Raw genomic sequence first — 27167 nt, forward strand, 5'->3', positions numbered from 1 at the left:
TCTGTGAGTCTGTTTCTGTTTTTTAAATCAGTTCATTTGTATCATTTTTTTAGATTCCACGTATAAGTGATACCATATAATATTTGTCTCTTTCTGTCTGACTCACTTCACTTAGTATGATAATCTCTAGATCCATCCATGTTGCTGCAAATGGCATTATTTCATTCTTTTTTATGGTTGCATAATATGCCATTGCGTATATATTGATATATACCACATCATCTTTATCCATTCATCTGTGGATGGACATTTAGGCTGCTTCCATGTCTTGGCTATTGTAAATAGTGCTGGAGGTTTTTTTTTTTAAACATATAAACTATACAATTCCTAGTTAATATATCATGATACTAAAATCCAGAATTTGGGGGCAGTGCACAAAGATCTTTCTGTAACAGGTCTCTGCTTTATGTGCTTTGTTGAATGAGACATTGAGAATCTAATATATTTTAAGTGCTCCACTGGAAATGTCTTATTAAACAAAAAGGCACATAGGGGAGATTAGAACAGCCTCAGGCCACAGAGGACTTTCTACCTGCCACCAGCTCACTCTGCAAAAGGACGGATGTGAAACCCACAGACCTCTGGCATGCCAGTATCAGACAGCTGTAAGGAGTGTTTACTACTGCCCAGAAATCTCTGAAATTCTTGGAAGGGGCTACTGGTGATGTTTCAGAGCCATGAGTTTAGATCCCACGGCAAGTGTGGGGAAACCACTCTTAGCCAAAAGGGAGGTCTAGCCAATCAGCCAACATCTGCAACTGACTCAACTTTGTAGCTGTCTCGTTGCCTGGGTCCACATAATTAAGGGAAAATACTACATGCTGTAGCAATATTAGCAAAGCTGGGGTCTTAATATATATTCCTGGAGAGTTCTAAGGACCTAGGAAACATCACCTCTGCTGGAAAAGTTGACCATCTGCTTTTTGAACTGACAGTAGAGGGATGATTGGGCGGTTTTAGGATTTTAGAACCCCAAACGCCTGAAATTCCAGGTGGCAGTGCACTGTCATAATATCCCCTGGTTTTAGCTCTTTTGGAAATACCTTTTCTGAGGGTTTTATACATTATCTTTGATTTATTTTAGTATTCCTACTTCTAGTCAAAGTCAAGACCAGGAAATGTAGAGATATGCTATGAGGTAGTTCTCGGGCTTTGTTTGAAATCTACTAAAAATTCAGTCATTCATTCAGTAAATTTCACTGTGTACCGTGCATCCGTGAATAGTACTGCTATGGGTGCCCCTGTGGAGCTAACATTCTTTGTTTAATATATTTATTTAATTATTTATTTGGCTGCACCGGGTCTTAGTTGTGGCGCGCGGGATCTTTTAGTTGCAGCATGCGAACTCTTAGTTGCGGCATGTGGGGTCTAGTTCCCTGACCAGGGATCGAACCCGGGCCCCCCTGCACTTAGCCACTGGACCACCAGGGAAGTCCCTGGAGCTAACATTCTACGGGGGGAGACAGACCAACGAATACACACTGTCTGCACAGTAGTAGATGTTGTGGAGAATTGTAGAGGCCAAAGGGGGGCAGGGCTTGCCGGTGTGTGCGGCAGTTTCAAATAGGGTGTTTGGAGAAGGCACCACTTATAAAGGGACGGTTGAACAGCATCCTGGGGAGGTGTGAGGGCTGAGCCCCTGTGTACTGGGGGGAAGTGGGTCCAGGCAGAGGGCTTAGCAGGGCAGAGACCCTAAGACTGGAACCACGTGTTGGAGGAACAGCAAGGAGGCTGCAGCCAAGGGGCTGAGTGGGAGGGACCGCGAGACAGGTGGGGGGTAGTTGGTGAGGCTCTTTAGGCAATCACGAGGCTCTCCGCTTTTACTGGTCATGGGATGGGACACAGGAAAGTTTGATCACTGGGGCGGCACACCCTGACTCAAGTGCTCATGCAGCATTGTCTAGGTGCTGTGGAAGCAAGAAGCAGGAGATGCTGCAGCGCGTCAGCAAGAGATGATCCCGGGTTTGGGACCAGCGGCCAGCAGTGGAGGTGGTGAGAAGTCATCTGAAGATGGGAGGATAAATTTGCAGAATTGTGTTGTGGTACACAAGCGGGTGGGAGGCACAGGGGCTTGCAGGGTACCATGTGCTTGGGTTCAGTTGGAGCCAGAAGGTGAAAGAAAGGCTCAGACAAGAGCCTGAGGGTGTAGGGCGATGACTGTGTTCGTGCATCTCGGAATTAAGGTAACTTGCTTGCTTTGCACAGTGGGCCATCTGCTCAAGAGGACTGTCACACCTCCTCTGTGTTCTACATGGTGCTTTTAGGTCAGCCTTAAAGTTCAGAGCTTTGTCCCAACTCTGCTCGCTCATGAGCAGAGAAGATTCTTGTGACTTGGTTTCCAAGAGAATTCCCAGCAAAGTGTGGAGGTGGGGGCAGAGAGAATTGCTTTAGTCCCTCAAAGAGACTGTTTATAACAGTAGAACACAGTGAGAGCAACCAGGACAGCTTCTTCAAGAAGCAAGTGTCCTTTCTTCCCTTGTAAGATGCACTTACTCTCCAAAGAAATCTTTTTTTTTTTTTTTTTTCTTACTGGAAATATTTCACTGCTTTGATTTTTTTTTTAATTCATTGTCTTCAGAGTTTGCTCTTTCAGAATTGATTTGCTTACCGTATAATCTATGACTATTTCAGAAGATTGAAATTAGGTTTGTTTTGTGGCTTCTACTTTTAAACCAAGAAGTGGGTTCAGAATTGGTGATGGAAAAGAACTTGAAATAGGATAGCTTACTGGGAACATTGATTTGGGCCCTTTTCTTCTATTGTTACTTTTTAGCTTATCTCTTTCAGAATATGCCTGATTTCCTTCTCTTGAGATACCACATATCTAAGGATCCAGTGGTTACTTAATTTTTCTTTGTTTACTGATAAACTTGCTGTATGCTTTTGTTCTTTTAAAAATAAATTTTATTGAGGTATAAAACACTCACAATAAAATACATCCAATTTAAGTATAGAGTTTGAGTTTTGACAAAAGTGTACACCCGCGTACCTGTTACCGCAATCCATATATGGACCATTTCCATCACTTTACAAAGTACACTCTTGCCCATTTCTAAACAGCTCATCCCAGCCCCAGGCAACCACTGATCTGCTTCTGCTTCCAGTCACAATAGATTATATTTGCCTTTTCTAGAACATCCTATCAATAGAATCAAATCCTATGCACTCTTTTGTGTCTGGCCCCTTTGCCTCAGCACGATGTTCTTCCTTGAGGTTCATTTATCATGTTGCTTGTGTCGGGATTTTTTTTTCTTTTATTGCTGAATAGTATTCCAATGTACGGACTTATTAACACACTTCACTTTTCATGGACATCGGGTTGTTTCCAGTTCAGGGAAATTACGAGTAAAACTGCTATGGATATTTTTCATCAAGTCTTGTTGTGAACAAATGCTGTCATTTCTCTTTGGTAAGTGCCTAGGAGAGGCATTGTTGCATCTCCTGTAATAGGTACACACAGTTTTTTTGGTTTTTTGGTCGTACCATGCAGCTTGCGGGATCTTAGTTCCCCGACCAGAGATCGAACCTGTGCCCCCTGCAGTGGAAGCATGGACCCCTAACCACTTACCGCCAGGGAATTCTCAGTATACACGCATTATGATTGTTATGTCATCTTGATGAATCTACCACTTTTATCATGATGAGAAGTCTATCCTGGTAATAATATATTTGTTCTGACGTCTACTTTGTCTAATATTGTTATAATCACTCGAGCTTTCTTGATATTAGTATTTGCATGGTATGTCTATTCTCTCATCTCTGCCTTGTAATTAGACTATTTAGACCATTTACACTTAAATAATTACCAAGTTAGTTGGATTTAAATCTCGCATGTATTATTTGTTTCCTTGTTGCTTTTTTCTTTTCCAGTCTTCTTTTGGATTGAGTATATCCTAGTAAGTTGTCATCACCACTGGCTCATATTAGCTATATCGCTCTTCATTTCATTCATTTTTCTGGTGTTTCCAGGCACCTCGTGTTCGTGAACTCCTGGTGCCTTTGCCTCGGCAGGACCACCATGGTCTGCTTGGATCCCCCTCCCAGCATCACATTTCAGAAAGTACCTCCAGGCCAAGAGCTGATGCAGCCTGGGGTCCTCCTAGTTTGCTCTCCTTCTTTCAGGGACTATACCCCTTCTGTGTCTGAAAACAGTTACTTCATATATTTTGTCCAGTTTTCTGGTTGTTATTGTGGGAGCTTAATTCCGGCTCTGGTTACCATATTATGTTCTGAAGTGTAATTTTATTTTTGAAATAAAGTATTTGGTTCTTGGCAGGAGAATGTGTTAAATATGTGAAATTGGGACTACCTGTAAAACCCTAGAAGCATAACACCATTGTTATAACTTCACAAAATGATGTAAAGATGGTGATGATCAGTTTCTGGCTTACGCATAGCAGCATGTGTAAACCTCAGAAGCAGAAGCTTTGAAAAGTTCTGTATCAGTGCCGTTTGAATGGTAACAGCCCATAATCAAGCCCTTAGGTGCTCAGTGTTCTACATACAGATCTTTTTTTTTAAAAAGTCATCTTATGTGTGTGTGTGTTTGTTTGTTTGTTTGTTTGTTTATTTATTTATTTCTGGCTGCGTTGAGTCTTCGTTGCTGTGCCCGGGCTTTCTCTAGTTGCAGCGAGTGGGGGCTGCTCTTCGTTGTGGTGCGCGGGCTTCTCATCGTGGTAGCTTCTCTTGTTGCAGAGCACGGGCTGTAGGCACGCGGGCTTCAGTAGTTGTGGTGCGTGGGCTTCAGTAGTTGTGGCTCGCGGGCTCTAGAGCACAGGCTCAGTAGTTGTGGTTCATGGGCTTAGTTGCTCTGCAGCATGTGGGATCTTCCCGGACCAGGGCTCGAACCCGTGTCCCCTGCATTGGCAGGCGGATTCTTAAGCGCTCCACCACCAGGGAAGTCCCCTACAGATCTTATTTAGTCTTCAAAATGACCCCATGCCGAGGTTGGCATCAGCCCCATTTTACAGGTGAGAGGACCTGCACTCAGAGGTGAAGATGCTTCTCACCTGCCTGGCATCTTGTAAACAGTGATGGCTGAACTGAAATTGACCTTACAGAGTTGGGGTCTGCCACTCTCCAGAGCTCAGGCCCTCGGTCACTATCTGAGCTGATGATGTAAATAGATGAAACACCTTAAGAGACAGCAGTAGAGTTCAGGTTAACTAGTGCTGAAACTGCCATGTATGAGGTGGTTATTTTCTTCCTGAAATAGCTACTTCTTGCCAGGACAAAGCAGCACGATTAATTTCCCACAAGAAGTGGTTTCGAAAAAGCCCTCACCCTCTGTCCACCTTCTCTTTCCCCTTTATTGCCTCCCACCTTTCTTCCTTTACTCTTTTCTTCTTTTCTTTATGTGTTTTCCCCCGTCTCCATCTGTCAGAATAGCAATAAGAGCAACAGCAAAAAAGAATGAAATAAAACCGACCCCAGTTTAATTCATGAAACCACAGAGTGCTAGGCTTAAATGAAACATTAGATTTTTATCTATCCCAGTCCTTTTGTTTTGCCAATCAGGAAACCAAGGAACATTAGCACAAAGAGTTGGTGAAAACCACCCAGGTTGTTGGCTACCACAGGAGCCAGAGTCTAGGGCGTACTGACCATGGGTGGGGTGTGGGGACCATCTGACCCTGGGGTGTCATGAATATGAGTCAGGTCTAAGCATCTTATCAGGGATAAGTGGGTAATGAAAGCAGGTGACAAGAAAGAGACTGACTGGGTTATTGTTTAAATTAGTTATTTAGGGAATGTTTCTTTGAGGAAGTGATTTGAAGAAGTGATTGGTTTTGAGAAAGAAAGAGCCCCTGTGAGGATCAGGTGGAAGCGCGTTCTTAGCCGAGAAGGAACAGCATTCTTGGAATAGGGAACAGCCTGGTAATCAGCAGGGGCAGGAAAGAACACAGCAGGTTCCAGAATCAGCCAGAGGCCAAGGTAGGCAGAGAGAGAGGCAGGCAGGAATCAGGGTTTTATTTTACGTGTAATGGGAAGCTCTGGTAGGTTTTGACCCTGTCCAATTTGTTTTAAGATCATTCCAGCCTCTTTATGGCGAATGAATTATCCAAGTCAAAAGTGGGAGAGTGGAAGCAGGGAGATGAATTTGGAGGCTGCCCCCGTCTAGGAAGTTGGCGGTGCTGGCTTACATCAGACAAGGACAGTGGAGATACAAGAAGGGGGTGGATTGGAATTTATTCTGAAGATAAAGCCTAACAGGTCAGCTAGTGAATGTGGGGAGTGAGGGAAAAAGACGACTCAAGAAGAACTCAAAGGCCATTTAAGGGATAGTATACTTAGTTTCTGTAATTTAGGACAGTGGTCCCCAACCTTTTTGGTACCAGGGACTGGTTCCATGGAGGACAGTTTTTCCATGGACTGGGGCGGGGTGGGAGGGAGATGGTCTTGGGATGATTCAAGCGTATTACATTTATTGTGCACTCTATTTATTACATTTATTGTGCACTCTATTTCTATTATTATTATATTGCAATATATAATGAAATAATTATACAACTCACTATAATGCAGAATCAGTGGGAGCCCTGAGCTTGTTTTCGCTTGTCGCTCACTGATAGGGTTTTGACGTGAGTCTGCAAGCAGTTGATTTATCATGGTCTCCATGCAGTCAAACCTCTCTGCTGATGATAATCTGTATTTGCAGTCGCTCCCCAGCACTAGCATCACCGCCTCAGCTCCACCTCAGGTCATCAGGCATTAGATTCTCATAAGGAGCTCGCAACCTAGATCCCTTGCATGCGCAGTTCACAGTAGGGTTCGCGCTCCTATGAGAATCTGATGCCACCACTGATCTGACAGGAGGCGGAGCTCAGGTGGTAATGCGAGTGATGGGGAGCGACTGTAAACACAGATGAAGCTTTGCTCACTCGCCTGCCACTGCTCACCTCCTGCTGTGCGGCCCAGTTCCTCACCGGCCATGGACCGGTACTGGTCCGTGGCCTGGGGGTTGGGACCCCTGACTTAGGGGAATGAGTACGTTCTATAAAGTATATTTCCTTAAATTATTCAAAACTATGAAAGGAAAGGAACTAGTTAATGCACAGAAAGAGGAAGCAAACGGGGTAATTGAGAATACCGTGTCATCACGTCACCTTCCCGCTCTGTACCTGTCCTAGAGCCCCACTGCAGGACACAGTCCTTCTTGTTACTGTTATTCAGCTCACCCAAGCTGGCCTCAGTCTTTTTTCCTTTGTCTTTTTCTTCTAGCGTATACTCCACTGATGAGTCTTACGTTCTGTCTCCCTCTGTGGGACACCGCCTTCTGGCCTGTGCTTTTCTCAAAGATCCAGCCATTTGGGAATTCCCTGGTGGTCTAGTGGTTAAGAGACTGTGCTTCCACTGCCGGGGAGAGGTACGGGTTTGATACCTGGTCAGGGTCCTGAGATCCCACATGCCCTGCGTCACGGCCAAAAAAAACCCCAAAAACAACAACAACAAAAGATCCAGCCATTCAGGTATTAGCTGAACCATGAACAGTCCATTTTCTGATGTTCCTTATGTGCCATTTATTTGGCACTTCCTGTGGCAAATGTAGGATTTCCAGGTGCCTCTTCCGTGCAGTTTCTCTAACTGGAATCCAAATTCCTTGAGACTAAAGATAACCTCTGATGCTGTTTTCCTCTTTGTGACTAGAAAGCATCTAGTTCAGTATTTTATACATCAGAGGAAGTGACTCTTTTTTTTTTTTTTGTCTTTTTGCTTTAGCGTGAAATCCTTTCAACTGCCATTACTGTAAAACCCTTATTTGTAGCATTTTGTGTAAACAGTAGGAGTATAGCTGTATACTCTGTGATTATTTTCTCAGCGTGAGGAGAGCATTCCAGGAGTGAAGTCATGGCCCACCAATGATACACCCAGTGTCCTGTCCATCACCTCCATCGTGGCCCTCGTGGGCATCTGTGCACTGCTGGCACGAGTGTTAGCATGAGCACCCACAGAAATAGAGGGCCCAGTTGGGCAGCTGTGTTGAGTAGATGGTTCACGGGAGAACAGCTGGGTGCTTGTCCCCGTTACACACAAAGGGTGGAAGGGACTTCCCACCGCCACATCCCCACTCCTGGCAGAAGGTATAAGGCCCCGAGCGTACAAAATTACAACACGTAAACGCACTGTCTAACTTTTAAACATACCTATGTCATTTAATTAACAAATTGCTAGAGTCAGCTGGCTACAAGTTAAAATGAATCTGGACTAAATAATCAGAAACCATCCCATTGCTCTAGTAAGAAATCATTTCATAGTCATGAGATTTCACGTCAAGATATGACAAGCCCACTCCAGCCACCAGTCACTGGAGGTGCAACAGCGGCCTGTGGGCCTTCTTGCCCCAGAGGGTTGGCTGTGGCACTGTCACCACCTGGTGTTCCGCCATCAGGGTTCTACTTTTTTGAGCCTCGAAGGCTTTTGCTGACATCTTCCCATTCTGGTAGAAATATTCAGAGCCAGGTGGTAGGCAGACACTGTTAACGCATAGGGGTCAACACTTTGTACCTGTTATGGGTCGGCTTCAGGGATGGGATGAGGATGAAGGGGTCATCTGGGGACAGACGCGGTGGCAGATGAGCATCCTAAGGAAGAGGAAGGAAGAAGGATCCAGCTTTGCCGTGTTGAGAAGAAAGAGGCCCGGCTCTAAAATCCTCCGCCCCGGATTTGAGAGCTGAGTTTAACCTTTCATGAAACAATTGCCCACTTATATTAAAAACTATTCCCCAGCAGGCTCTTTGGCATTCCGAAGCTCTGAGCACACGCGAAGCATTGTGTAACTGAGAAATACCTAGCACTGGGATTCTTCTAGACGGATCCCTCAGCCTGCTGGATGAAGCCTATCTCCCCACGCCCATTCAAGCCTCAGTGGTGGGATAAAGCGTTCCTTCCACCTTTTCCCCATAGGAACATGCTGTGTCCAGATTCAAAGTCTCACTCCTTCCTTATCTCCATGGAAATTTCCTGCCTCTGACCACTTGTTCTTTCTCTCGACTCTGTAGCCCATTAATCTCTCCACACCTGGCCTGTACTTCACTTCTTTCCGGAACCATCTGTGACTATAGCGCGAGCCATACTGATCTTCCCTTAGTAAATTTATCAAATGTTTATTGAGCTGATTAAGAACTGGCCATTGTGCTGAGGATTAGAGAGAAAACCACACATGAGCAGGCCATTTCCCTCCCAGAGCCCCTGATGTAAACAGCTCCTTGGTGACATCGTTAGAGGCGCAGCCTTTCTTAACACTATGCCGCTGTGTATTCCCAAGGCCGGCGTCACGTTTAATGGGGAGATACTAGAAGTATTGCCATTGAACGCCAGGAACAGACAAGGAACAAGAAATGGACACATTGATCACGCCGACAGGACCAGTACCCAAGAGGTGGAGGGCCCGAAGGATTCCTTGAGCAGCAGTGCTGAGTAGCAAACCTCAGTACAGAAGGCCCTGGACGTGCTCGTGAGCAAAGACCTGTAACCCAGGGTGAAAATGGAACCTAAACATATGAAAAGATTTTCAACTTGATTAAAGATTAGCAAAGTGCAAATTACTCTGAACTATTATTATTTTTCTTAATCTTTCAAATTGTCACAAGATCCAGAAGTTTAATAACACACTTTTGGTATGGCCGTGGGTTTAAAAACAGGAGCTGATGCATTGCCGGTGGGTGTACGAACAGGTACTGCTCGGATGGGGCTAATTTGGCTGGGTCTATTAAAATACCAGAATGTCTATATAACCTTTGGCTCAGGAGTTTCACTCGGAGGAATGTATCCTACAAATAGGCTTGAACACATGAGAAATGATGTACGGAGAGGGTTATTTGTTGCAGCAATTTTGTAAAAGCAAAATATTTCCTGCAGCCCAAATGTTCACCATTAGGGAACAAGTTACATAACTTCTGACACTCCATCCGCTGGAATAATGCAGTGGTAAGGAGCGGCCAGGTAGCTCTTCGTGACTAGCATAGAAAGATCTCCATGGTCTCGAGTTATGAAAAAAAGGCTGATGGAAACAGTATGGTAGGAAATAAGAGTTCGTCTTTGCGCCTGCCTTGTGCTGTGTTACGAGGTAATGCAGCGCCTATGACAGAGACCCACACATGGGAGTGTCTGTCTCATCTGTAGCGGTGCAGGGTTAGCGGGAGGCCCCCCTCCACATGCCAAGCTCTTGCCATGTTGTGGCCCTGGTGTCCCTAGGACTGCGAAGTTTCCTGCATCGAGCTGGGTGAAGGAATCACACAGATTTCTTAGCACCTGGCCAAGAAGTAACACACATCACTTCCCCGAAAAGATACAAGGAACCAGTAGTAGCCATTACCTTGGGGGTGATGGTGGTGGGTGCGCTACTGGGAAGATGAAGGACATGGACCAGAAGGAAACTTTTCATTTTATACCTTTTTAATTTATTTTTACAACTTTGAGCCATTTTGTCCATTCATAAGATAAAAAGAGATAGCTGCTTAGTGGCCTTGAAAGCACTAAGGACCCAGGGCCGTGGGAGCACAGAAGAGGGATAGCTCCTCCACCTGGCTGGTCTGGGGGGTTCTTCGAAGTTTACTGCGTTATGTGATGCTCAGTTGAGGTCCTGAAGGTAAAGTGGGTGTTAACCAGGTCAAGTCTGGAGGGAATGAGAAGGGTGGGGGTGGGGAAGCAGGTAGAGAGGTGGTTGGCAAGAAGGGAGCGGGTGCTGAGAAGGGGAGTCTGTTTCAGGTGGAGTGAGGAGCGTGTGTGAAGGCACAGAGGCGTGTTGAGTGACCTGCGCTTGCGTCCGGCCGTGCTGGGCAGGTGGGCGCTGTAGCTCTGGGGAGGTGTGGGGCCGAGCGGGGCGTGCACTGCAGTGCAGATGTTAGAGGCTGGGTCTAATCCAGCGTTCTGTGCAATGATGAGTTCAAAAGCAAGGGAACAACATGGTCAGATCTAGGCAGCAGCACACAGGACGAATGGGAGACTGGACGAATGTTGAGGTGGCCGTGCCGTGATCTAGGAAGCAATGCATCTCTCCCTGCAAAGCGAGTATGGCACTTAACTAATGCTACGCAGTTAGGTATTATCTTTTATGTATATCTATCAGTAGCTCCAATCAGGTTGCAATTGCTCTGAGAACCCCTTTATTTACACTTATAGCACCATGACATAAATACTTATTGGTTGGGCTTCCCTGATAGCGCAGTGGTTAAGAATCCGTCTGCTGATGCAGGGGACACGGGTTCGATCCCTGGTCCGGGAAGACCCCACATGCCAAGAAGCAACTAAGCCCGTGCACCACAAGTACTGAGCCTGCACTCGAGCCCGTGAGCCACAACTACTGAAGCCCGTGTGCCTACAGCCCGTGCTCTGCAACAAGAAGCCTGTGCACCGCAACGAGGAGTAGCCCCCGCTCGCCTCAACTAGAGAAAGCCCGCGCGCAGCAACGAAGACCCAATGCAGTCAAAAAAAAAAAACAAAACCAAACAAACAAAAAACTTATTGGTTGATTCCCTTTTGTTTTAAATAAACCTTTAATGGAATATATGTATAGAAAAGTGCTCAAGTTCAAGTGCATAGCCTCATGAATTATCACCAAGTGAACACACATGCATTAATTGGTTGATTGTTACTCTGTTTCTTCCTTGTTAAAATTATGGTTAGACCCAGTGTGTTTTACACACCCTCCCCACTTTGTCCTGGCCATGTTTAATCTGTGATGTACACACATACCCTAATTTCCATACTGCCAGCTTTAATCATTGTTCTTTGAGACGTCTTTGGGAAATATAAATCAGGTGGATTGTTGGAATAAAACTTCTATTTTAAGTTATTTTAAATCTCACTTTATTTTGTCACTTTGTTTGTTTACTATTAGATGTACATTAAACTGTTACAAATGAAAAAAATTGACCCCAGTCTGGAAAGCGTATTGGCATGATGCATAGCCAGAAATTTTTTTCTTTTCCATCATTTCATAATGTTGGTAAAGGCTGAAAGTAATCCAACTATTGCAAGCGTTTAGATATACTTTTCTTGCCACTGAATTTTCACATTTTCCTCCCAGTCCCAATTTTCTTTGTTCCCTTTTGAAGTAAGAGCCAATTGCTTGGAACCTTCTATGAATTTTTCTTTGGCCACGTTCATTACCATTTTTGCTTTTGTCTACTAGACTGTTAATATTCAGGGCCCCAAATCTCTCCGTTATCTAAATGAGTGATCTCATTAATTAATCTAAGGATATTTTGTTGAGCACGTATGTGCTGAGTTTAAATTGGAGGTGGGGTAGATAATTTGGATATTTAGAAGACCTATTTACAACATTCCTCAACTACATTTTGTTACTAATTTTCTTCTGTAAAGTTTTAAGGCAGGAAGTGAAATTTCTAGTTTGATAAGCAGAGTCAAATAAAAAAATATATTTAAGGTTTGCATGAAGTAGACAAAAATAAATAACTAAATATTCATTTTGATTTATATTTATTTATTCCTCTTGGGACTTGGAAGAAATGAAAGGGAGAATTATTCAGTGGGAATTTAAGTTAGTATTATTCATCTTAGGAGGGGCATGGTGCCCCGTGGGAGTTTTCCATTTTTACATCTGTATGCTTTTTTTCTGTATTTTTGAGTTTGCTTTTCTAGTTATCATTTATGATTTCCTTTATTTTCACTTGTAAAGACTATTGTGTATCCTGAATGTGTCAGAGTAGTTGTTTCCAGCCTCTGCATTACCCAGAACCTTTGTAATTACTTATTTAAGTCCCATGCCTCTGTGTGTGAATGATTTTATCTTCCATACAAACTTGTGCTTTATGAAAAACATCCTGTAGAGACTGACAACCATGTAAGTGATCAGGCATTAGCTTCTGGAAATCTTAGATCCCAATTTGTGATCGACTTAAAGCCTCTATTCAGGAACATCTTTTGAGCCTTGTCCCTGGCTTAGTTGTATGTACCCAGTCTTATTTTTCTTTCTTCTTTAGCACCAGTTTTTTTTTTTTTTTTTTTTTTTTTTGGTGGGGTGGCAGGAAGAGTCAGGTTTATTGAGGTATAATTTAAGTAAAACTCACCATCTACAATGTACAATTCTGTGAGTTTTGACAAATTCATAAAGTTGTATAATGACTACCAAAGTCAAGATACAGAGTAATTCATCACCTCCACAAATGTTCTAGTGCCCTTTATGGTTGACCGCCACACCCCACCCCAACCCCCGGCAACCACTGATCTAGTTGTTCCTGTGGTTCCTCCTTTTCCAGAATGACACATAAGTGGACTCATTGAGCATGTAGCCTTTGGGTCTGGTTTCTTTCACTTAGCACAGTGCATTGGAGATTCACTTATAGTGGATGTATCAGTAGTTCATGCCTTTGTCTTGTTGAGTAGTGTTCCATTGTGTGGATACATCACAGTTTACCTAGTCATCAATTGAAGAACATTTGGGTTATACCCAGTTTTTTGATATTATATATGAAGCTACTACAAATATCTGTGTTCAGATTTTTGTGTGAACATCAATTTTCATTCCTATTGGGTAAATACGTAGGAGTGTGATTATTTGGGTTGAATGGCAAATGGATATTTTAACTTTAAAGAAATGTTTTCCAATGAGTCTGCATTCCTACTAGCAGTCTATGAGAGTTCCAGTTACTCCACATCCTCTCCTCGTCAGCAGTGGCATTGTCTCTCTCTCTCTCTTTTTTTTGGCTATTCTAAAAAGTATATAGTGATATCTCACTGTGTTTTTAATTTGCATTTTCCTAATGATTAACAATGTTGGACATCATTTCATGTGCTTATTTTACATTTATATATCATCTTTGGTGAAAGTATTCAAATCTTCTGCTCAATTTTTAAAAATACTGGATTGTTTATATTCTCATCATTGAGTTTGAGAATTCTTTGTGTACTTTGGATACAGGTTCTCTATCAGATATGTATATTGCAAATATTTTCTCCAAATCTGTGGCCTGTCTTTACTTTCCCTTTGTAAGTAATAAGTAATATATGGGAAATTACTTTTGAGACTGTGTAAATATTTTGTTCCTTATCAAACTTTTGCCCCCTGGTTTTGGCACCTATTGATTTTTGTGTGTGTGTGTGTGGTACGCAGGCCTCTCACTGTTGTGGCCTCTCTCCCGTTGTGGAGCACAGGCTCCGGACGCACAGGCTCAGCGGCCGTGGCTCAGGGGCCCAGCCGCTCCGCGGCATGTGGGATCTTCCCGGACCGGGGCACGAACCCGTGTCCCCTGCATCGGCAGGCGGACTCCCAACCACTGTGCCACCAGGGAAGCCCCACCTATTGATTTTCTAACTCCATCATTCCTTCTATAGTTTTTGGTTGGTATTTGATGCTAAGGAAGAGCTTCCCCTTCTTCCCTTTATTCTTCTCCTCCCTTCTTCCTTCTTTCCCCTTCCCTCCATTGTGGAGTCACAGCCCATCAATCATCCCAGCCAGCACAGTAATTCCCCTTTGCCTGTTGATTCAGAGGCATGAGGAGTCCAAAACATTATATATGCTTCTCAGCGAACGAAGCTTCTGGTTGCCAAAATTTGATATTGTCAGTCTTCTGAACTCTGCCCTTCTAGCGGTTATGAAGTGGTATCTCAAAGTGATTTAATTTATATTTGCATGATGACCAACAGTATTGAGCCCTTTTAATGTGCTTATTGGCTAGTCATGTTTCTTCCTTTGTGAAGTGTTCACATTTTTTGCCCATTCTTTTATTGGGTTGTTTCCTTTTAAAAATTGATTTGTAAGAGGTTTTTTTTTTTCTTTTAATGTATACATAAATGGGATATAGGCCTTTTTCAGATTTGTTTCTTACTTTTTTTCTTTTCCCATTTGGATATAAGTTTTTTCTAGCACCATTTGTTGAAAAGACTTCCTTTTCCTAATAAATTGCTTTGCTATCTTTGTAGAAAATAAGTTGAGCACATATAAGTGTATTTCTGGATCCTCTATTCTGTTTCACGGATTTAGTCTTATGCCAGTACCACACTGTGTTGATTACCATGGCTGTATAATGAGTCTTGAAATTAAGCAGTGTAAGTCCTTGAACCTTTTGCTTCTTTCTCAAGATGTTTTGGGTATTCCAGGTTTTTCTCATTTCCATATACATTTTAGAATCAGCTTGTCAGTTTCTTTAAAAAGCCGATGGGGATTATTATTAGGATTGCATTGACTCCCTAGATCAATTTGGGGAGAATTAACATCTGCAATACTGAGTCTTCCAATCCATGAACTGACTATATCTTTCCATTTATTTAGATCTTCTTTAACATCTTTCAGTCGTATTATATAGTTTTCCACTTAGTGGCCTTGTATATCTCTTATTTATTTATTCTTAAGTATTGGTTCTTTTTTGATGTTATTGCAAATGGACTTGTTTCAAAATTCCATCTTAAAACTGTGTGATGTGAGTGTATCTAATGTCATTGATTCTTTTAGCTAATGACCTTGTATTTTATGGTCATTTATGGATCTTCCTAAATTCACTTATATATTCCAGTAGTTATTTTGTATATAAGATTTGTTATATAGTTAATCATGTTGTCTAGGAATAAAATTAGTTTTAACTCTTCCTTTTCAGTTTTAGTAAATTTTATTTCCTTTTCTTATTGCACTGGCTAAGACCTCACAATATTGAATAGAAGGTGTGAGATTAGGCATTCTGGCCTTTTCTAGTCTGAAATGCTTTGTACTTTGTTTATCCCACAGCTCAGAGAGGTCTTACTGACATTCTGTTTTATCATTGATCTCAGCATCATATTTAATTCCTTTATATCATTTCCCATAAATTACAGTTATTTCATTTGTTTACTACTTTGTTGTCTGTCCCTTACACAAACCCATAAGTCTCTTATAGGAAAACCTCTGTCTTCACCAACATATAGCACGGTGACTCTTAGGAGACACTCAGTAAATGCTTTGTCAAATGAGTAAATTTTGGTAGGAACTTCTAGCAGTTATGCAGTCTATCCTCCTTCCCAGTGTTTGAATCTCCTTGGTAAAACCTAGGACAGGTATTATTTCTTACAAGATTTTTTTCATATTTTTCTTTCCCTCTTTAAAATTTTTTAGGTGGTTATATTTCAATTTCCCATAGAAACCACATATATTTAATGCTTTCAAAAGTTCTTAATTGATCTTTTATAAAAGATAACACAATATTTTCTACTAATTTTTGCAGAATATTTTAGTGGCAAATTGGGATAGTTTGCCTTTCCTGGATGTTACATACACTCGGAAGTTAATCAGTATTCAGGCAGTTTGCAGTGGTTCAAATATAGAAACAAGGGTAAACACATTCCACAGTTACCTAGTAAGCAGGTGTTGGGTCACTACTTTTTATTCTTTGAAATCTGGAGAAATCGCACCGATGAAGTGAACCAGTTAGGCAAATTATTTCCTTATTTTTGCCCTTTAGCTTTTGTTCTAATCTGAGTAATGCTTCATTTTTTTTTAATGTAATTTAAGTCTAATGAAGGTAAATTGCATTCAGCCTGGAACACAATGATCTAGGATGTATCCAAAAGGCAAAATATCTTTCTTCTGGCTGCTCCATTTTAACAGCTGCTGTGATAGAAAGTAATGCTTCAGTTTATGTACAGCCACGAAGAAAATACCGTTTTTTTTCCCCCTATATGATGTTCCAAATAATTCTTTGGCTTATCTTACACATTGATGATGGAAATTGCATTAAAGAAGTAAGTAAAATTGCATTAAAGAAGTAGGTAAAATTGCATTAAAGAAGTAGGTAAACATCTAAAGAAGTTGGATGTTTATTCATTCAGCTCCCTTTCTTCATCCTCCTCCTTCTTTCTTTCCCCTCCCTTCCAGTTTACAAGTGGAGATTTCAACAGTCCTCCACCGATAATGGAGAGAATAAATAGACATTCAGTAAGATTTAGAGCACCCGGACAACCCTATCAACCAACTTGGCCTAATTGCCTTTCTACTTTATTTAATGAAACACTCCACCCTATATACTGTTTTTCTTTTTTTTTTTTCAAGTACCCTTGAAACATTCACCTAGAGGGACCAAGTTTGGGGCCAAAACCAAGTTTCAGTAAATTTAAAAGCATTGGAAGTCCTACTGAATGTGTTCTCTGACCACAACAGAATTAAACAGAAATCAGTATACCAAAAATACCTGAAACCCCCCCCCCCAAATATCTGGAAATTAAACTACACATTCCTGAATGACTCATGAGCCAAAGAAGAAATGACAAGGGAAATTGGAAATTACTTTGAAATGGATGAGAACAAAAAGTCAACCTCTCTCTTATTTAAAATAAAAATATTAACATGCAAATCGGTAGAGATTCACATCTTCAGTTCTTCCTACTCATCTGCTTCCTGAATTCCCTATTCCCTCCATATGTTGGCCTTGCTGCAGTTCCTTGACAATATGAGCACGGCCGTGCTACTGCTGGAGCTGTGCACCCAGCCCCTGTTAGTCTGGTCTTGCCAATTTAACCAAGTAGTCCAAATACCTTTCTTCTAGTTCCACTGAACAAACATTTACCGTTTTCAAAGGTCATGTTCCTGGAAGCATGGAGGGGAATTTATGGGGCAACAACAGACAAGCTCAAGTTATATAACTCTTACGTTAACTTGAATGAAAATCTTGTCAAAGCTGCTTCCTTCCTGTCCTGCCTGGGGAGTTCTGATCTACCTTTGCCCAACATTTTAGACTTTTTGTGAGTCTTTCTTCACTTTTTTTTTCCTGTGACTTCTGTCTCTCCTAACAATCCTTTAATTGTTTGGACCTTCTCATTGCTCTTGACTTTTCATAATCTTCCAGTATCTCTGCCCTCAGTCTGGTGTCAGCTTGTCCTCTCCAGCTTCATTCATTCACTGAGGCTTGACTAGGTGCAAGGCATTGAGCTGGCCACTGGGTTTGGTACTGGGGTGGGAGACTTGTAAATCAGATAATTAACCTGGGTGAGCACTTTGGCAGAGGCATGTTGGAAGGGCCATACAAACAAACATTCTTTCAACACATATTTATTGGCCTCCCACTGTGTAGCAGGCACTCTGCAATGGGGGTGGTATCCCGGCAGAAGGTACTGATTGCTTGAAGATGAGGCGTGGAGTTGTGAAGCAGAAAAGCACCATCTGGGAATGGGTGATGTGCTCTGGCACGAGGTATTTGGTAGGGACTTGGAGGGACTTGAGCTGATAAGTGGTGAGAGAAAGGTTAGGAAAGTACTTTTTTTTTTCTTAAGGGAGTTTTAATTCTGTTTCTGTGGGCGTAGCATTTATTAGCTCCATGGTGACTCTTACCAACTTCTGTATTACCTGTATCTCTGATTTCTTTGGTTAATCTTCCACTTGTTCTGGTGACCAGTAACACTAAGTGGTGGTAACCACTAGCACTGTTAACTGCATTTTTTAAAAGTGGGAGGGGGGCTGCCAAGAGAGAAGGAACCTCAAAGCAAGGAACCAGGTGTGTGATTCTCTTACTTTACCTGGATTATTTCCTTTTAGGCATTAAGTAGCCTCTTGAAACCCCCTTTTTTATTTTAAGGGTAGGGGAGGAAGAGGTCGAAACAAATGAATTTGAAAACACCTTGTGGGATAAAATTTACATTCATCGCCCACCCTGAAATTTTTTATTCTTTTTCTTTAGGTTTCTTGCTATTTAAAGATTTTTGTTTGAATGAAATTAATGAAGCTGTACCTCAGGTGAAGTTTTATGAAGAGGTAAGAAGTGACTGTTTTATCAATGCTTTTATTTCAAAAGCATATTTAAACTGTACTTTGGGAAATATTAAGACTACTAGATATCTTAGAAATTCGTCAAAAGTAATCAGTACTACAAGATATAGTTTATTAGAGATGCTGACAACAACTATAAAAATCATATTTTTAAAGCTCTATAGTGTTCTGAAATCAGTGAGGAATAGTTGGACTAAAATTCCAGAGTAGGAAGAATCATTCAGAGGTGCACTGAGCATTACCAGCCATTTTATTTTCTGCAGAAGCTTGCTGATTCTGGACACAGAAGGCAAGGCAGGGGGCTGCTACTGGGTGAAAGAGAAACTAGCAAAGGTTTATGGTCACACATTACTAGAGTGACAAATTGGAGACTTGGTGGGAAGGAGTGGCCTCAGACCCACAACTGGTTTTCCCAGCAAGACATTGGGAGGGGATCTGAAGAGGCAGGCCAAGAGCTTCTGGAAGACACATTGAAACCTCCCACAGCCTTGTGGTATTAAACGGTATTGAAATGTACACCTGTTGTGGCAGGAATCCGAAAACAGAACAGGCAAGAGATGAAAACCCCACTGAAGAGCCGTAACCACTTATCACCTGGGGTGACAGCTGGTCCAGGTGTGGTGGGTAGATGAGAATCCAGCTTTGGCCCCTGGCAGGAGGCTGCTTCTGGGAGACAGAAAAACCAGAAGAGGTTTCTGGATCTGGAGTAAAAAACAGATGAAGCTGGGAATTCCTTGGTGGTCCAGTGGTTAGGACGCCGCACTCTCACTGCCAAGGGCCTGGGTTCAGTCCCTGGTCAGGGAACTAGGATCCCATAGCCGTGCGGTGCAGACAAACCCTCACCCTCCCACCCCCAAAAAAACAATAAAAAAAATTATAACATCAAACATATTTAAAAAAAAAAACGATGAAGCTGGAGGAGCCCCCAAAACATGATGAGTCCCCTGCTCAAGACACATGCCAAGTTTTGAAGCTTGAGTGGGCCGGGGGCCAAAGACCTATCCTGAAGACTTCTTAAGGGCAGAACTGAATCCAGTGCTGAGGAGACAGAGGTCTCATTGAACTCCATGGAGAGCCAGGCCTTAGGAACAGGGACCAACCAGAGGCAGACTGAGTCCTATACAAATGGCAGACCAGACCAGCCCAGCCCAGCCCAATCCCCTGTTGGGTGATGAACTCCCTCCCTACCTGTGCAGCAGAGAATAAGGGGAGCCCTCTGTCTCTTTTGCAGGTAGAAAATAACAATATATAGAGACTCTCCAATCTTCACCATACAGTAAAAAATGATTTTCCACCTAAGAAGCAAGATCACATGACTTATAAACAAGGCAATAGAAGCAGACCCATAGATGAATCAGATATTGGAGTTAGTTGACAAGTACCTAAAAATAACTGTAAATAATATGTTCCAGACAATAGAGGAAAAGATGGATAAAATAATTAGATGGAGGAATAGAGAGTTTCAGCATAATTTGAATGTATTGTGGAAAACCAAACAGATATTCTAGAACATAAAGTATTTGAAATTAGAACCTAGTGGTTAGAACCAATAGCAGATTGTCACAATGCGGGACAGGGTTAATGAATAGGGAAGCAGGTCAGTAGGTCATCTCAAACTGAAATACAGGGAAAAAAGAATATAAAAAAGAAATAAGGGCATTAGAGACACGTGAGGCATACCTAAAAGGTCTAACACATGTAAAGTTGGACTCCCAGAAAGGAAGAGAGAGAATGGGACAGAAGCAGTATTTGAAGATATAATACTAAGAATATTACAAAATGATGAAAGTCAGCAGCTTACAGATTCAAAAAACTTAGAACACCCCAAGCAGGATGAGTACAGAGGAAACGTATCTTTGCACATCAATATAAGACTGTGGAAACCTGTGACAGAGAGAAAATTTTAAAAGCAACCAGAGGTTAGAAAAAGACACCTCATTTTTAAAGGGGCAGTAATATGAACAAAATGTCTGTGCCATATTAAAATAAATGATTAAGAAAAAAGAAAGACAGACAATGAAATGGCCATATTTAAAGTAATGAGAGAAAAAAGCTGCCAACCTAGAATTCTTTCCTCAGCCAAAACTTCCTTCAAAAATGAAGGTGAAATAAAGATATTTTCAGACAAAAACCAAGAGAATTTGTCAGTAGTGAAACTCCATTACTATAAATACTAAAGGGAGCTACTGTAAGCAGAAGGGAAATTACCCCAGATTGCAGGAATGCAGGAAGGAATGAAAGACATCATAAAGAGTAAATATGTATGTGAAATATATGAATGTTGACCATACAAAACTATAATATGTTTTTAGAGTTTAAAGTGTGTATAAAACTAAAATGTGGGCTTCCCTGGTGGTGCAGTGGTTGAGAGTCTGCCTGCCGATGCAGGGGACACGGGTTCGTGCCCCGGTCCGGGAAGATCCCACATGCCGCAGAGCGGCTGGGTCCGTGAGCCACGGCCGCTGAGCCTGCGCATCTGGAGCCTGTGCTCCGCAACGGGAGAGGCCACAACAGTGAGAGGCCCACATACTGCAAAAAAAAAAAAAATGTATGAGAGTAGCACAAAAGGCAGGAGAGGGGTTAATAAAGTTAAAATATTTTAAGATTCTAGGATTATTAGGGATAGTAAAAATAATAATTTGCATTGATTTGTAAAGGATGCATATTGTAATCTCTAAGGTAACTTTTAAAAGAATAAAATGTGTATGTTAAAAGAGAGGAGATATGGGATAAAACAACATTGTATTAATCCAAAAAAAAAAAAAGAATAAAAGGTGGACATAAAGTAGGAGGTCAAATTGAAAATAAAGAGTAAGGTAGTAACTATAAATTCACCTATATAAATATTGATGATTACATTTAATATAAATGGACTAAATACTCCCAGTAAAAGACTAAGTTTGTCAGACTGGATAAATAACCAAAACCATGTTATATACTGCTTACAAGTGAGATGCTTTATTTATGTATTTTAAGATATTTTATTTTTTGATTAACCTATAGTTGCTGTACAATATTATATAAGTTACAGGTGTACAGTATAGTGATTCAATTTTTAAAGAAGTGGTATACTTTAAACAGAGGGATGGAAGAGGATATATAATACACACTAACCGAAGCAAAGCTGGTATAGCTATACTAATATCAGACAAAGTACATGGCAATGCTACTTTGAGATAAAGAGAGATTATTTCATAACGACTGAGGAGTCAGCATCTGTATCTTACAAATAACAGAACTTTAAAATATTTAAAGCAAAGATTGGCAGGAAGATCCAAAAGAAAATAATTCTACAACCCCAGTGGGATACCTACATACTTCAAGAACTTGTAGAACAAACAGGCAAAAAATTAGTAAGGATATAGAAGATCTTAATAAAGTGATGAATAAACTTGACCTAACTGACCCAGCAAAAACAGAGTTTTGCATTCTTTAAAGTATGTATTAAACATTTACCAAAATAGATCATATGCTGCACCCTAAAGAAAACTTTCTGTAAATTTCAAGATAGAAATTGTTCAGAGTATGTTCTCTGACCACAGTGGCCTTAAGCTCAAATTTAATAACAGTGTTAAGTAAGAAATCCTTAGCTGCCTGGAAACAAATAACTTCTAAATAATTTAAGGGTCAAAGAGGAAATTAAAATTGAAATTAGAGAATATATTAATTGAAATATATTTAAGAAATGACATATGCTAATATTATTAGCATGATCTGTCTTTACCCTAAAACATTTGAAATGGTCCAAAGAAAGCATGGCATAATTAGGGCTGATATTAGTAATCGTTGTATCTTTGAAAATTGGAAGAATATTCCCTTTTTTCCTGGTTTATTAATATACATGAAAATGACATTTTTCTACATTTTTAAAATTATATTAATGTATTTCCAGGAAGAATGATCAAATGATGATGCACATTTAGCATCATGTGAAAAAAAAGTAAGCTAAATCCAAAAGTCTTCCACTGAGTATGAAGTGACTTTATTATTTCAGTCTGAATCAAGCATTTTATCTGGACGAGACTCACAGCTTGATGTGTCAAAAATTTTTTTTCTTTCCTGTGTTCTTAAAAGCTTCACCTCTCCAATTTCAGCATGTACTCAGCTGCTTTGTCAAAGAGAAAGCAATCTCCTTTAGTAGATGAAACAGATGGGCAACCTACGTAGTTATTTCTTAAGCACTTCTGGCCAGTATGGTGGTGACTGCTGCTGATGTGTTTCCATTTGAACTTTAGACATCGGAGTTCCTCTTCGTTGGCTTGTTCCACAGCTCTTCTCTCCTCTCTCCTGGCCTGGTGTGATGGATCTGGCTTATCAGGTTATCCCCTTGGAGGAAAATGCTTCAGGGCTCCTCAGCAACTTGCTTTGTGTTCTTTAATTGACAATACCATCCACCTTGGAGTTTCAAATACAGTTGTGTAAGTCAGTACAGCCTCCAAGATTGAAGTTATCAGTAATTCTGACTCCTTGGTTTCACCAGCCTAGTGGATTCTTTAATTTCTAGTTTTATGATCCTGATCCCTAGAAAACTCTGTTGTCAGATATCTTGCAATGTGTATGTTGTCCATTGTATTTCCATTTTTCTGTGTCCCCGGACTCTTAGTGGTTACCCATTTTCCTGTGGTCTGAAGTCCAAATTGCTTCTTCCAACACTCACATATCTCTGCGTTAGTTATCGCTTACATTTCCCTCTTTCTCTTTCACTACCTTCTTACATAGACCTTCCAGTAACCGATATTACCTGAACCCACCGAGCCCAGTTCTTCTTTTTATTACTTTCCTTATGTCCTTCCCCCAGCCTAGGATGCTGTTTCCCTTTCTCGGCTTGTGGAAAGCCTTGCTTCGTTTAAGGCCAAGGTCAGTTTCTGTATTCTCCAGTAAAGCCTGTCTGTACAGTCATCCCAGTCTTCCGTGATTGCTTTGCTTCTCTGATTCTTACACTGTTGCCTGTGATGCCCATGGAATACTTAATATATGCTTGCTGCTGGTGTGTGTGTGTCATCAGTATTTTCACTTGACCGTTGTTTGACTCCTAGACAGCAGGCCCAGCTAGGATCTAGGTGCAGCTGTGCTGTGCCCTCTCACTTGCTGTGGGATATGGTGCTGGTCATTGAGCAAACCCTGAAGCATCTACCTTGTGTCAGACCCAGAGCTTACAAGTGTGAACCAAGACACTGTCCTGTACTTGAGCTCATAGAATGGGAACTTAATATTTGAGCATCTGTTACTTTATCTATGAAATGAGGTTAGTAATCATCTCCTGCTATTTCACAGGCTGAGAGTCTCAAATGGGATGCCAGATGGACAGTTGCTTTCTGAACTGTAATATCTATAATATGCTGCTTAGGTATATGCTGTAACATGGTGGTAAAGAGTTCCAGCTCTAAACTGAGACCATCTGGATTTGGATTTGGACACTGCTAGTGATTAGCTGCCTGAAGTTGGGCAAGGAGTCTTGCTTCACTCTATCTGGGTTTCCTCATCTAAAAATTAGGGTGATAGCAGTGTCTGTCCTTAGGGTTGTCATGTGTGTATGCAACACACCAGAACAGCACCTGACACATAGCTACTGCTCGGTGTGTTGGTTTATACACTTCCTTGTTCCAGTTAGATTTAGACGCAGCTTATAAAAATATTTATATTACACCTAGGTTTAATAATAAATCACGGAAAACAGAAAATATAAGATCAGAGGTAAAGTTGCTACACAGACTTTTCTTCACTCATGCAACCAATATTTATCAAACACTAATGCTGGAAAGCATTGTTTGGATGAACAAGATGGACAAAGTCTGTGCTCTCTTTGAGCTCCTATTTTTGCTGAAACAGACAGTAAACCAGTAATAAATAAATAGGAAATATATCAGGAAATGGTAATTGCTATGCAGTGATTCAAAACAGACTCACAACTGAATGTGATGTATTGTGATTTGGTGGCCACCTTAAATTTCTTGGTCAAAGACTGACTTCTGAGGAGGTGCATTTTAGTGGAGTAATTTCACATATTGTGTTTATCCTTTGTGGCTTTCACTTAGCTTCTTGAATCTGTCAATTTATATGTTTCACCAAATCTGGTAACATTTGGGCCATTATAAAACATTATTTCTACCCCAGTCTCTTTTTTTTCCTCTCTCTAGAATTCCAATCATATGTAGGTTTGATCTTTTGATATTATCCTAGATATCACTGATTCCCTGTTCCATTTCCCTCCCCCCAATTTTTTTCTTTCTTTTCTTCAGATTAGATAATTTTTATGGAGCTGTCTTCAAATTCCTTGATTCTTTTGCCAACTCTAGTCTGTTATTATGTCCATCCATTGAATTTTTTTTCAGATAAGATTTCCCTGTGGTTCTTTTCATAGTTATTATTTTTCTGCTGCTATTTCCTATCTTCTTATTCATTACATGCATATTTTCTGTACATCTTTTAGTATAGTTATAACGGCTCCTTTAAAATCCTTTTCTGATAATTCCATCAGAATCATCTTGGATTGGTCTTCACTGATGGTCTGTTCTCTTGCGTATGAGCCACATTTCTCTGTTTCTACATAGATAGAGTAATTTTAGATTATATCTTGTTCATTGATATTGTAGATACTCTAAACTCTGCTTCTCCAAAGGGTATTGATTTTTTTTGTCTCAGCAGTTAACTTGGCTTAGTCAGACTTGATGCTCTGTCTTCTCATACAGTGGGTAGCAACTGAATCTTGTTCAGTTCTTTTAACCTTAGCTGGACTGCTTTGGGTCTGTCATGCTCACATGTCATTATGGGGTCCACCAGAGATTTTGAGAGTTTGTACGTAAAATTTTGGAGCTCTGCTCTGGCTCTTCATTTTCAGGAATATCCTCTCTTACTTTCCAGCTTCTGTTTGATGCCCCTTTTCCATTATCTTTGTACTTTTGGTCACTCTCCGGTGGTCCAGTGTAGTTGGGTTTTATATATGTCCAGAATTGTTGTTAGAGTTTAGTTCACTATTACCTGAAGGAGGGCCCTGGTTTGTGATAATTTTGACTATAAAGCCAACATGACTGGCTGATGAATTGGATGTAGGGGGTGGTGGGGACAGGGGTGTGAGCAAAAGAGCAGAATCAATGATGTTTAGTCCATTTTTTTGGCTTAAGCAGCTGGGAGGATGGTTTTATCATTTCTGTGATAAAGAAGACTAGGGGAAGAGCATGATTGGCTAGGGGAGAGAGGATGTGGAAATGTCTGGTAGGTGATTAAATATTTAGACGCTGGAGCTCTGGGTGAGAAGTGAGTCCTGGAGATCCACACTTAGTCATTGGAATATAATTGGTGTTTGAAACTATGGGACTGAATAGCTTTACCTAAGGAGAATATAGTGGATGAAAAAGGGGTGCCCCAGTACCGTGCCTGAGGCACTCTGGTATTTAGGAGTATAGCAGAGGAAGAAGAATTACCAAAGGAAACTGAAGAAAAGGAGCCAGTGTGGCGAACCCCTGCAGAGTGTAGATCCCAGAAGTCAGAGAAGATAGCCTTCAAGAAGGCAGGAGGGGACCACTGAGCTGAATGCTGCTGGGATGTCAGGAAGCTAAGGGCAAAAAGAGAGATCCTTGATTGGTCAAGGCAGAGGCCCTTAGTGACTTTACTAGACCGTCTCATGGGAATGGTAGTGGGAAAAACGGGAGGCAAGAAAGTGGGGACCATGACAGCTGTGGACCAAAAGGGCTTGCTCTTAGGGTTCTATGTATTTAGGCTACATGTTCAGCTGTAAGCTTTGTAACCACCAAAGCAGAAAGGGAGGACTACACGGTTAGTGAATGTTCATCACTGATGGCGAAGCTTCTGTTCTGCTCTAGTAGAGACTTTTCACCTTGAACTTGGGCCTCTGCCTGCTCAGGTTCTCTGGACAGCCTGACTGCCAGAATTAGGGGTGGCATTTGCTCTGCACATCAGGACATCCTGTCTAGAGCCAATTGATACTTGACTGCATGTTCTTTAATTAGTGGTCTTAACTGATAATAGAAAGTGAATTACAGCCAGGGATGCTTTAGGCTGTTTCTTTGCCTACTAAGAATTAACGTTTTCTGTTGTTCAAATTGGAGTTTATGAGATACGAGGCACTTACTAAAGCCAGAATTGTGGTTCAGAGCATCATTTGTGCAAGAAACTAGAATTTTCTGTATTGTCAGATTATTACGGTTCATAGAAAACTCCCATAGAATCAGCATTTGCTTAACCAGATGTCAGCTTGCTTTATAGGTCCCCAGAACATAGACTTCGGTTTCATTACACTTGTTTTCAAGGATAATGATTCCATGAAGGTTTAGTTTTCCTAGAGTTTGTATGTTTAGGCAGAAACGTTTGCCCTTGGTTCACTAACAGTCCACCTGTTCTATCCTAGCATTCTGGCATTAATTTCTGGACCTTACTAAAGCAAAACATCAAAAGAAATCTACCAAACTAGAGTCCTTTGTTTATTTTCTGACTCTGCCTCAGATTTCTGTGTCTGGCTTCT

The 27167-nt window shown here is 41.3% G+C and overlaps 1 protein-coding gene across 3 annotated transcripts in view; it reads left to right on the plus strand.

Moving 5' to 3' along the window:
• GRK3 (G protein-coupled receptor kinase 3) overlaps positions 1-27167 on the plus strand; it is a gene marked incomplete at both ends in the record, with an annotated part of 119642 nt that overhangs the window by 37924 nt on the left and 54551 nt on the right. For all 3 annotated transcript variants that reach the window (XM_079717068.1, XM_079717069.1, XM_079717070.1), the window contains one exon: positions 18600-18673. In XM_079717068.1, the coding sequence (XP_079573194.1) occupies positions 18600-18673 (74 nt within the window). The remainder of the gene's footprint in view (positions 1-18599; positions 18674-27167) is intronic.

Source organism: Hyperoodon ampullatus (genome assembly GCF_949752795.1).
Source record: "Hyperoodon ampullatus genome assembly, chromosome: 13".
Classification (NCBI taxonomy): Eukaryota; Metazoa; Chordata; class Mammalia; order Artiodactyla; family Ziphiidae; genus Hyperoodon; species Hyperoodon ampullatus.